This window comes from Lampetra fluviatilis, chromosome 6 (genome assembly GCF_964198595.1).
Source record: "Lampetra fluviatilis chromosome 6, kcLamFluv1.1, whole genome shotgun sequence".
Lineage (NCBI taxonomy): Eukaryota > Metazoa > Chordata > Hyperoartia > Petromyzontiformes > Petromyzontidae > Lampetra > Lampetra fluviatilis.
In genome coordinates, this window is record NC_136280.1 from 17,978,268 (window position 1) to 17,991,278 (window position 13,011).

Genomic DNA, 13,011 nt, shown 5'->3' on the forward strand with positions numbered 1-13,011 from the left:
GCTATTTTTTTAAGAGAGGGGGGGTGATGTAATGACAGTGTGGAGCGATAGTAGGACAGTATGGTTCCCCGGGACCATGGTTATTAATGGATGAGCTAATGATGATTAATGAAACAAGCATTGACAGGGTCACGTGAGGGGGAGCATGGGATCCAATGGCGGTGATCGGCAGGGTGGTGATCGGCAGGGCCAGGTGTGGTGAGGAGAATTCGGGAATAAGGGCGTGGCCGGACCGGGCGAGGATAAGTAGCAGCGTGAGCGGAAGCTTGGGGCTGCTTGGTGTGGGGAACTGCCGCCGTCGTCGCCTTGGATCCATCGTCAGCGAGTTGTCTTGAGACTGGAAGCTATGTTGTCTCAGAATATAGTTGTGTCAATACCCAAGTGTACGGAGCCACTCTCGTGTTGAGTTGTCATTGGACTTTACTCTTAATAAATATACAGAAGACAAGACGGCGTCTCTGAGAGCTGCATTACACATGCAACATAGCAGTATTAACCACTGTACCACCACTCCCAGCTCACACAGACACAGTGCGCTAACCACTGCATCACCGCTCCACACGTACAAATTGCGCTAATCGTTGCACCACCGCTCACACAGTGCGTTCACTCACTGTTGCACCACCGCTCCCCACACACGGCACCAATCACTTTGCGCTATCGCTCCCCACTCCCACACACACAGTGCACTAACCGCTGTACCACCATTCCCTGCACACACACACATCGTGGCGTAACCACTGCGCCACCGCTCCCCACAGACACACACACAAAGTGCGCTAACCGCTACGCCATTACTCGCTGCCTTTTTTGTCGGCAGAAGCAATGATTTGGCAACAGAAGCAACTTCAGCAACAGTGTTACCTCTGCGATGGCAATGGACCAAGGCTCCTGGCTGAGTGTCCGCCACCTCCAGGTATCGGACGGTCGGGCGTTGGCTCATCCGCTTCGTCGTCTTCTGTGATGAAGAAACGTCGTTCATGTGACGAACCGTTCAAGTACAAAAAAACCTTTATGTGAATAACCGTTCATCTTCTTGGTTCTTTCGGTAAAGTCACGTAGAAGGGAAATAATAAAATAATAAAAATAAAACATAGTAAAATTATTCTCACGACGTTTCGGCCACAACGCAAACAGTCGTCCTCAGGTGAAGACCAGGTCTGTCGGGGAGACTGCGTCTGAATGAAACACCACCACGCTTGGGAGCGTATATTTAAGCTGGGTTGGAGGGGAAGACTGCCTTGACAAAATAATTTGCATATCAATAGGAATTTAGCATATTTATGGGAAATGCAGATATGTGATTAGTACTACTTGTGAAATGTGTAGGAGGTGGGCGGGAGGTTTCAAAGTCATTATGCCCGTGCATTATGCAGGATTAGCAGCATCAAAGGGAGGGGATAGGGGTAGCATTAATAAAGGGAAGGAATGTTGATAGTATGTACCTGCAGTAACTAAACAACCACGTAAAAAACTAAAGTATAAACTACATAGTATCATCAGTATACTAAATATACTCTCCAATAAGCTGAGCTACTAACAGTAAGTAATACATTACAATTCTATATCGCAAAAAGATGGATTCTGGCTCAGCAATCATTGGAAGGACGTAATAAACCATTTCTGATCTTAACTGATTGTGTTCACGTTTACGGTGACTTTCGGACCGCAGTCCACTCACTGGCATTGACTATATATCTTGTATTCTCCGCAGGGAATGGATTCTTTGCTCCGCTGCAAGTCTCCTACTACCACTCTCCCATCGACATATTTTGTTGCTTCCTCTTAGTATCTTTCATGCGACGGTCAATGGTATAGTGTATAGCAGATTGTATAATAATACATAGTATAAAATTGTAATGTTTAATACAATGTATATAGTATCGTAATTGTATAGTGAATATACAGCAGTGTGATATACAGTAGGGTGGATATAATAATACATAGTGTAATATTACACTATTTATTATTCTAAGGTATAGGGTGGTGTATAGTAATACAGTATATAATTTAATGTTGAGTTTGTCTATGGCAGTATATAGTACAGGGTAGACCCGTGTGATGTAAGGGAAAAAAGTTTAGCTGGAAGCATATTATATTTTTTGCGACATAGAATTGTAATGTATTACTTACTGTTAGTAGCTCAGCTTATTGGAGAGTATATTTAGTATACTGATGATACTATGTAGTTGTTTAGTTACTGCAGCTACATACTATCAACATTCCTTTACCTTTATTAATGCTACTCCTATCCCCTCCCTTTGATGCTGCTAATCCTGCATAATGCATGGGCATAATATGACTTTGAAACCCCCCGCCCACCTCCTACGCATTTCACAAGTAGTACTAATCACATATCTGTATTTCCCATAAATATGCTAAATTCCTCTTGATATGCAAATTCTTTTGTCAAGGCGCTCTTCCCCGCCAATCCAGCTTAAATATACGCTCCAAGCGTGGTGGTGTTTCATTCAGATGCTGTCTCCCCGACAGACCTGGTCTTCACCTGAGGACGGCTGCTTGCGTTGTGGCCGAAACGTCGTGAGAATAATTTTATTATGTTTTATTATTATTATTTTTTATTTCCCTTCTACGTGACTTTACCGCAAGAACCAAGAAGATGAATCCCTGCAGTCACGAAAGCTTTACATCGAAATTGAATAACCGTTGTTTGCGGGAAGAGCGGTTCGAGTTAAAAAAAACGTTCAAGGTAAGAACCATTTTTGTGAAGATCCGTTCACGCAGTAAAAACACCGAAGAAATCAATCCACGGGTTGCAATGCTAATGCTGATGTGTGAAGAACGCTACTGGGCAGTGCCAGGATAGGTGCACCTTGATGCCAATGGGCAGTTGGAGGCAGTCACCTTCCAGCAACAGCGGAGGGCAGAGGAGGGACACTCACAACAAGCGAAGCACCGGGCAGAAAAAGTCCAGAGTTGGGACAATGGGCAGCACAAGTGGTACACATCTGCCCGTCATCTCTGTCAACCTATTGCACCTCACTCTGTCCCGGGACCTCCTGCTGCACCTAGCCTGGCACAGCAGTCAACCCATGGCACCTGGGTTTGTCCCGTGACTTCCTCATCCTGCACCTAGCCTGGCACAGCAGTCAACCCATGGCACCTGGGTCTGTCCCGTCACTTCCTCCTCCTGCACCTAGCCTGGCACAGCAGTCAACCCATGGCAGCTGGGTCTGTCCCGTGACTTCCTCCTCCTACACCTAGCCTGGCACAGCAGTCAACCCATGGTACCTGGGTCTGTCCCGTGATTTCCTCCTCCTACACCAAGCCTGGCACAGCAGTCAACCCATGGTACCTGGGTCTGTCCCGTGACTTCGTCCTCCAACACCAAGCCTGGCACAGCAGTCAACCCATGGCACCTGCTGGGTCTGTCCCGTGACTTCCTCCTCCTACACCTAGCCTGGCACAGCAGTCAACCCATGGCACCTGCTGGGTCTGTCCCATCACTTCCTCCTCCTGCACCTAGCCTGGCACAGCAGTCAACCCATGGCAGCTGGGTCTGTCCCGTGACTTCCTCCTCCTACACCAAGCCTGGCATAGCAGTCAACCCATGGTACCTGGGTCTGTCCCGTGACTTCGTCCTCCTACACTGTCTTGCCTCACGGCAGATGTGGAGCGTACGGTCACAGGAAGTTCCTGTTTTTTTATGCTAATTTTGGTCACGTGACCAGGAAGTTACGATTTTAGATTTCCACTGTACCACGCGGGCGTCGGCCATTACACAGATAAGTCAAGATGGCGGCACGCATCGCATCTCAGTGAGACCACAGCCGCACTTGTCCATTGTGGGAGCTTAAGAAGCATTGTCTGTAAGTTGTTTATATTCCTATAATATTGGCAATGCTGTTGTAATGTTGGAATGACCGTTATAGTGATGTAAATGCCTTTATGGTGCCGTTAAGTTGTTTTAGTAAATACGAGGCCTAGTTAGTAACGAAGCCTGCGTCTTTCCTTATTGTGGATGTTACTTGTGATTTAGTAGGTCGAGTCAGACTTGTGCCTATGACGAAGTATCTCATCCACAGTTTAGTGTTATGTGTAATGCTGTACATTTGGGGTGCAGTGGGATGAATACACGATGTGCTTGTATGCAACGCACCGGCTTGTGCTTTTGTCTAGTTGTTCAGTGGTAATGTAGGGGCCTGGTCCATCCAGGATCTATTGTTATCTAAGACAATGTTCTGATGCTGTGGTGTTCATTGTGTTGGTGTTTCCGGATTATAACAGATGCTGTATCTGTGTTTTCTCACCAGTTTTACCTTGTTACAATCAATAAATGACGATTGGAGTCAGACGTTCATCCTGGCTCCGAGGGTTTATTGCAACGCAGCGCACAGCGAGGCCGAGATAGTAAAAAGACACTCTTCTTGGAGCTCTCAAGCAGTCAGCCTGCATCAAGCAACCAGCTCTCAAGCAGTCAGCCTGCAGCAAGCAACCAGCTATCAAGCAGTCAGCCTGCAGCAAGCAAAGGAGCTCTCAAGCAGTCAGCCTGCAGCAAGCAACCAGCTCTCAAGCAGTCAGCCTGCAGCAAGAAAAGAGCTCTCAAGCAGTCAGCCTGCAGAAAGCAAGGAACTCTGCAACGAGTCTACATTAAAATCGTGCTGCAAGCATCGCAGCGTGGAAAGCCACAGTTCAGCAGGGAGAGATACTGAAGAAGGTTATTTAAGCAATCCAGGACCTCCCATCCTGCCTCAAGAGGACCAAGGGAGTTCAAGGCCCCAAAGAGAGGTCAGGTTGACACAATGGGCCTTGGAAAGCGATGAGGCTGAGAAATAGGACCTTGATGCCAGGATACAACGGGCATGGAACCGGGTTGAAGCAGATTTATCTGAAGCTTCAAATGCCTCAGACACAGTGGCCTCAATTCAGTGGGCCATCCAGCAAGTGAATGTGAGCAGCTCAAGCTACAAGCTCCTGGCAAATAGATACATCTCCCTCCTGATGAAGGTGAAAACAGATGAGGGCATTGAGGGAGTGCGCAGACAAGAGCACTTCCTCGAACTTCTCGATGATAATGTGCAGGCAGTGATACAAGATGCAATGGACCGTGTGGAGGGCTTAAGAGAGACACAATCTCAGCACTCTGTCTCATCCAGGTCCACCACAAGATCTAAAGCCTCAGCACACTCAAAGACATCATCTACTAGTATGGCAGCAGCTCAGGCACGCGCAGCAGCAGAAGCAACAAACGCCCGTATTGCCTACATGGCCGAAGAGGAAGCCATGCTAATTGAAAGGGCTCGTATACAAGAAGAAGCAAGCATAGCAACTGCTGCCGCACGGAGGAAAGCAGAGCTCGCAGAGCAAGAAAGTATATTAGCAACTGCTGCCGCACGAGAGCAAGAGAGTATATTAGAGGGAACTGCCACACGGAAGAAAATTGAGCTGGATGCTAAGTTAAGCACCCTACAACTCAAAAGGGAAGCAGCTGCTGCAATGGCCCAGGCAGAGGTGCTCGAGGCAGCAGCCAACCTGGATAAGGAAGAGAATTGGAGTGAGTTTGGCACTCAGATACCTGTCAAGGACCGTGATCAACTCACCAGAAAAAATATTTTGGACTGGTCTTAACAATGCATCAATGCTCCTCCACCAAACCATACTGAACAAAGGGTGGACGTTCAGGCTTCGCCATCTCCACACCGAATGAGCATGAATGCTGACTACGGGAATGGTGGAAATGCATATCCTGCCCTGAGAGTTAGTCGCCGACTCAGCGTCGTGCACGTGGGGTCAGACGTGGATGCACCAAGTCAGACCCACATTCCAGACAGTCACATAAGGGGATCCAACCAACGTGATCGAAACCCTTTGGGCTCACAGTCCAACGCCATCGCAAATGACGGCATGCAAGGCAAAACAGCCAATAATGCCACCTCACAAGCGCCAGTATGGACACACCCTGGATCAGCAGGACTAGGGGACTTTGCTAGGTACCTGGCTCACCGCGAACTAATCAACACAGGACTCGTTAAGTTTGATGACCACTCTGAGAACTATCGAGCCTGGAGATCTACCTTCAGGAATGCAATCCGAAATGCAGACATCTCTGCAAGTGAAGAACTCGACCTGTTGGTGAAATGGTTAGGAAATGAGTCTGCAGAGTACGCAAAGAGGATCCGGTCAGCAAACATTAACGACCCCACCTCAAGCCTGCATGCGGTGTGGGAGAGGCTCGAGGAGTGCTATGGTAGTCCAGAAACCATTGAGAAGGCTCTCTTCAAGAAGTTGCAGAACTTTCCAAAAATCTCTGGTCGAGACAATAAAAGGTTACGGGAGCTTGGAGATCTTTTGATGGAGCTTGAATCAGCCCAGGATGATCCCTACTTACCAGGTCTCATTTTCTTGAATACCTACCATGGCGTGAACCCCATCGTAGAGAAATTGCCATTTGACGTGCAGGAAAAATGGAGGACAGCGGGTTCAAGATACAAGTCAGAGCATCAGGTTGCATTCCCCCCATTCTCTTTTTTCTCAAAGTTTATCCGCAACCTGGCTAAGACTAGAAATGACTCGAGTTTCACGTTTGGCACCACGGGGATTTCCAGTCCAGATCTCCCAAAAATGGAAAGAACGATGGCGAAACGAGGAACAGCGAGAGTGCCAATTTCCGTACACAAGACTGAGGTCTCTCCTACGACATTCGCAAACTCCGTCCAAGCAACCACCACAAAGAAAAAGATAGAGGATCCAGAGAAGCAATGCCCATTGCATGATAAACCTCACTCCCTCCAGAAATGCCGTGAGTTCAGGAGGAAGCCATTGGAAGAGCGGAAGAACATGCTGAAAGAATTTGGAGTGTGCTTCAAATGCTGTGCTTCTACAAACCACCTTGCAAGGAATTGCAAGGCAGATATCAAGTGCGAGGAATGTGGCAGCGACAAACACGCAACTGCTCTGCACACATTTTACTCGAAACCCAGTGGCACTAAGGCTTCCGATCCCGAAGCAGAGCACGGCGGGGAGCAAGGCGAGACCGCCGCACTCACTTCGTCAATCACAACCAAATGCACAGAAGTCTGTGGAGAAGGCTTCAAAGGAAAATCTTGCTCAAAGATATTCCTCATCCGAGTCTATCCCAAAGGACATCCTGAAAGGGCAGTAAGGATGTATGCCATAATGGACGACCAGAGCAACAGGTCTTTGGCAAGATCAGAGTTCTTTAATCAGCTAAGTGTAGGTGGGAATTCCTTTCCATACACGCTCAGAACATGCTCAGGACTGATGGAGACAGCGGGAAGAAGAGCGAGCGGCCTCATGGCGGAAACCACGGATAGCACCATGAAGCTAGCCCTTCCTACGGTGACAGAGTGCAATGAGATACCGGACGACAGGAGTGAGATTCCCACGCCCGAAGTCGCACGTCAACACCCACACCTGAAACCCATAGCAGAGTTCATCCCGCCATTGGATCACACGGCACAGATGTTACTTCTGCTCGGCAGGGCCATGCTGAGAGTCCACAAGGTTCGCAATCAACGCAATGGACCTCACGACGCTCCCTATGCCCAGAGACTCGACCTAGGATGGGTCATCGTAGTGACGTTTGTCTCGATGGAACACACAAACCAGACCACATTAGCACATTCAGAACAAGTGTGCTCACAAATGGATGCACGTCACACTTCAAACCATGCCCCAACCACTTCAAGCTGAAAGAGAAACTCGGCTAGAGAAGTCAAGGCTGTACCGTGCAGACTTACGAAGAAACCACCACGACTTCGCTTGTACATCCACCGTCTTCACTGGAGTTTGTTCCTCCACGTTTCTCCAAGCCAGTCCTGACTGACGGGAAGAATACTAAGACGAAACCGCTGCTCGTCACTCTGCTGGTGGTCGTGGCGGTGGTCGCTGCGGCCGTGGCCTCTCCGTTCCTCGACTCGGAGCTGTCGTCCGATTGGGAATCCTGGAAGGAGTTCCATGGCAAGGCCCCACAACCGGAACATACCATCCCAAGGCTTGAGCTGTGTGGAGCGGTTCTTGCTGCAGAGGTGGCGGAACTGATCTTAGACGAATTTGACATCAAATTGGACGCGGTAAAGTTCTACACGGACAGTAAGGTCGTACTAGGCTACATAAACAACCAAACCAGAAGGTTCTACACCTACATCAGCAACCAGGTGGAGCGCATCAGGAGATCGACGCAGCCGGAGCAATGGAATTACGTTCCAACTGACCAGAATCCAGCAGATCTCGCAACTAGGTCCGTCCCTGCATCTCTGCTGAATCAAACCATCTGGCTGACGGGTCCAGCGTTCCTGTTACAACGTGACGGTGGCCCATGTACTACCAAGGAGACCTTTGGACTCGTAGAGCCCGAGTCCGACAAGGAGATTCATCCTCAAGTGACAACTTTCGTAACAAATGTGCGACCAAGAAGTCCACTGAGTCCACACCATTTTGAACATTTCTCGAAATGGACGACGCTCGTGCGAGCGATAGCACATTTAACACATATCGCAGACTGCTTCCATCGCCCAATGAGAGACACCACTGGTAGCTGCAATGGATGGCATCACTGCACAGTGCCACGCACTGAAGACGAGCTTTCCAGAGCAAGGAAATCAATCTTCCGCTGTGTGCAACAGGCAGCTTATGCAAGTGAGATCAAGGCCATCAACAAGGGAGAAGACCTTCCTAGGGTCAGCACCCTCAGGAAGCTAAACCCCAGGATGGACAAAGACGACTTGCTCAGGATCGGTGGTCGGCTAGGGAATGCAAAATTAGATGAGAATGAACGAAACCCCCTCATAATCCCAAGCCAGAGCCACATCACAATTTTACTTGTGCACCACTACCACGAGGTCAAGCACCAAGGTAGGCACTTCACAGAAGGAGCAATCCGATCCGTAGGGCTGTGGATTGTTGGAGCAAAGAGGTGCATCGCCAGCACAATCCACAAGTGTATCAGGTGTCGCAAGCTACGTGGAAAACAGGAAGAACAGAAAATGGCAGACCTCCCAGCCGATCGACTCAGTGTGGAACCTCCCTTCACCTCTGTAGGGATCGACGTGTTCGGACCATGGACAGTCATCTCCCGCCGCACCAGAGGAGGGCTCGCGAACAGCAAACGTTGGGCAGTGCTGTTCACCTGTATGAGTACACGAGCAGTGCACATCGAAGTCATAGAGTCCATGGACTCTTCGAGCTTTATAAATGCACTCCTGAGATTCTTCGCCATCAGAGGGCCAGCCAAGCAACTCCGTTCTGATTGTGGAACCAATTTCACTGGAGCATGTAAAGAGCTTAAGATCAATACGGAGAATATCGAAGATGATTCTGTCAGGAAATACCTTAGTGACCAAGGCTGCACATGGATCTTCAATCCTCCCCACTCTTCGCATATGGGTGGAGCTTGGGAACGCATGATCGGGATTGCTCGACGCATTCTCGACTCCATGCTATGTGATGTCGGGTCCACACGGCTCTCTCACGAGGTCTTGACCACTCTCATGGCCGAGGTCTCAGCCATAATTAACTCAAGACCCCTGATCCCCGTCTCAACCGACCCGGAGTCACCATTCATCTTGACTCCTGCTACACTTCTTACGCAGAAGACAGATGTGCTCACAGCACCTACCGAGGAGGCCAGCACTGCAGACCTCTACAGACGTCAATGGAGACAAGTGCAGAGCTTCGCGAACACGTTCTGGCGTCGCTGGAAAAACGAGTACCTTACGACACTCCAAGTGCGCAACAAGTGGCAGTCTAACAGACCAGACATCCAAGAAGGCGACCTCGTCCTACTGAAGGACAACCAAGCCAAACGGAATGAGTGGCCAATGGGCCGCATCCTCAAGTCGATTCCAAGTGCCGATGGAAAAGTTCAAAAGGTCGAGGTTATGATTGCGAAGCAAGGTGTCGCAAGAACTTTAATCAGGCCCATAGTCGAGATAGTACTACTTCTCTCTCGCAAAGATATGGACAAATAAGTCGACCCGTTGAAGTTGTTATACACTTGTTTATGAGATAGGAAATAAATGGTGGTATCTCCATGATACCAGACGGGGAGTGTCTTGCCTCACGGCAGATGTGGAGCGTACGGTCACAGGAAGTTCCTGTTTTTTTATGCTAATTTTGGTCACGTGACCAGGAAGTTACGATTTTAGATTTCCACTATACCACGCGGGCGTCGGCCATTACACAGATAAGTCAAGATGGTGGCACGCATCGCATCTCAGTGAGACCACAGCCGCACTTGTCCATTGTGGGAGCTTAAGAAGCATTGTCTGTAAGTTGTTTATATTCCTATAATATTGACAATGCTGTTGTAATGTTGGAATGACCGTTATAGTGATGTAAATGCCTTTATGGTGCCGTTAAGTTGTTGTAGTAAATATGAGGCCTAGTTAGTAACGAAGCCTGCGACTTTCCTTATTGTGGATGTTACTTGTGATTTAGTAGGTCGAGTCAGACTTGTGCCTATGTTGCGATCCTGAGAGTAAAGATGACGAAGTATCTCATCCACAGTTTAGTGTTATGTGTAATGCTGTACATTTGGGGTGTAGTGGGATGAATACACGATGTGCCTGTATGCAACGCACCGGCTTGTGCTTTTGTCTAGTTGTTCAGTGGTAATGTAGGGGCCTGGTCCGTCCAGGATCTATTGTTATCTAAGACAATGTTCTGATGCTGTGGTGTTCATTGTGTTGGTGTTTCCGGATTATAACATATGCTGTATCTGTGTTTTCTCACCAGTTTTACCTTGTTACAATCAATAAATGACGATTGGAGTCGGACGTTCATCCTGGCTCCGAGGGTTTATTGAACGCAAGGTTATCTACTCGACTAGCGGTGCAACGCAGCACACAGCGAGGCCGAGATATACACCAAGCCTGGCACAGCAGTCAACCCATGGTACCTGGGTCTGTCCCGTGACTTCGTCCTCCTACACCAAGCCTGGCACAGCAGTCAACCCATGGCACCTGTTGGGTCTGTCCCGTGACTTCCTCCTCCTACACCTAGCCTGGCACAGCAGTCAACCCATGGCACCTGCTGGGTCTGTCCCGTGATTTCCTCCTCCTACATCTAGCCTGGCACAGCAGTCAACCCATGGTACCTGGGTCTGTCCCGTGACCGCCTGTCCCTGGACAGGAAGTCAGGATACATAGGGTTGTTTAATTTATTTTTTAATTGGCAATTAAATATTAAAATGTTTTATTCTTTAAGTTAATATTTTAGCTATATTATTATCAACATCTATGTTTCAGTCTTCCTTTTCAAGTGACATTTAAAATATAAATAAAATTGACTCGAGACGAACCAGTTCAACTAGTTTTTATAACGTATGCTAAATAAGGCAACTGTAAAAATGAATCCTTAATTAATTTCCAATTCATGCGTTTATTAAAATAGTTATAATAATTTTTTGTTAAACTAAATATAATCACCTAATGTGATTTGTTGCAAGAAATATAATCACCCTATATGTCTCCTGACTTTTACGCGATGCAGGCGCTCTTTGTACATGAACAAGATCCCCCGTGTATCCTGACAGAAGTGTCTGGGCAAGTACTCTGAGCGAGCAGCAGCACCTATGACGCCTGGAACGGCACACGACAGGGTGGTGGCCAGCACCACGCCGGGCCGCCTTTGTCTTCCCTGTGGTGATGTTTACACACACCACATACTAATTTGAGGCTGAGTCAACCTAGGGGAGGGCCAAGACCGGTTCGGATAATTATCCGATTATAATCATCACTGGTGGTGTCCGTGATCGGGAATCGAACTCGGGTCGCCGGGTTCGTTGTGCAGCGCACTAACCGATCTCCTACACACAAAAAAACAAAGATCCCCCATAGAGATTTAATAGACTGGTAGGGCAAGTGGTTTTAGCGAGCACCTATGAAGTCCGACACGGCGCACGAGAGGGTGGGTGGCCAGTACCACGCCGGGCCGCCTCTGTCTTCCCAGTGGCGATGTTTACACACCAGGTACTAATTTGAGGCTGAGTCGACCTAGGGGAGGTCCAGGACCGGTTCAGATAACCGTCACCGGTGTTGGCCGTGAGCGGGAATCGAACTCGGATGGCCAGGTTCGTAGCGCAGCGTAGCGCTAACCGCAACACCACCGCTCTGCTACAAACACACTCCTCGACACACACACCTCGACACACACACACCTTCGCGTCTAAATACACACTCAAACGCACACTTAACAAGTGCTTACCTTTCGCTTTTACATGCTCACTGCCTTCCATCTTCAAAACAACAACGGATCTCTCTGTCTCTCTCTGGTAAAATAAACTAAATATGAAAGTAAAATAGTAAATTAGTAAAACAGTACATATATTGTATCTCGCCTTGCAAGGTAATCACCGACTGAGGATAATAGCTGTGGGCAGAGTATATAGCGGACTGTTCCTATAATCTGGTAAGGCGGCTATAGGGGTGATCTTTATAGGGGCGCTGTGTGTGTGTGTGGGACCGCCCAACATTTCTCTCAAATCACGGGGCACGCGCGTGCGTCAAGAGACAAAAGTAACCCGCGTAGCCTCTAACAGACTGTTGGGGCAAGTGCTGATATTAGAGGGTGGGTGGCCAACACCAAACCACGCCTAACCGCCTTTGTCTCTCCAGTGGCGATGTTTACTACACACCACTGCACCAGGATACCCATTTGAGGCTAAGTCAGCCGAGGGGAAGCCCAGGCCCGTTTCAGATAATCGCTATCACAGGCGTTGATGATATTCGTGGCCGTGAGTGGGAATCGAACTCGGGTCTCTGCCAGGTTCGTAGCGTAGGGCAGCGCTAACCACTACATAACACCCACACATTCACTGGGCCACTCACACTGCCCTACTCACTGGTACACAATTAATTACACACACACACTGGCACACTCACTCACCCACACACACATTGGCACCCTCAATCACTGACTCGCCCACTCACACACTCACTGGCAAACTCACATACCCAGCCACGCACTCACTGACACACTCACTCGCCCAGGCACACACTAGCACACTCACTGGCACACTTTACACACACA

General features: G+C 48.6%; 1 protein-coding gene across 1 annotated transcript in view; it reads right to left on the reverse strand.

Moving 5' to 3' along the window:
- LOC144932937 (interferon-induced very large GTPase 1-like) overlaps positions 1 to 12,356 on the reverse strand; it is a 32,298-nt gene extending 19,942 nt beyond the window's left edge. Inside the window, exons 1-2 of the mRNA XM_078857336.1 lie at positions 12,187 to 12,356; positions 865 to 958 (exon numbers count right to left, since the gene is read on the reverse strand). Of these exons, the coding sequence (XP_078713462.1) occupies positions 865 to 958; positions 12,187 to 12,217 (125 nt within the window). The 5' untranslated portion in view covers positions 12,218 to 12,356. The remainder of the gene's footprint in view (positions 1 to 864; positions 959 to 12,186) is intronic.
- Positions 12,357 to 13,011: the final 655 nt, after the last annotated feature.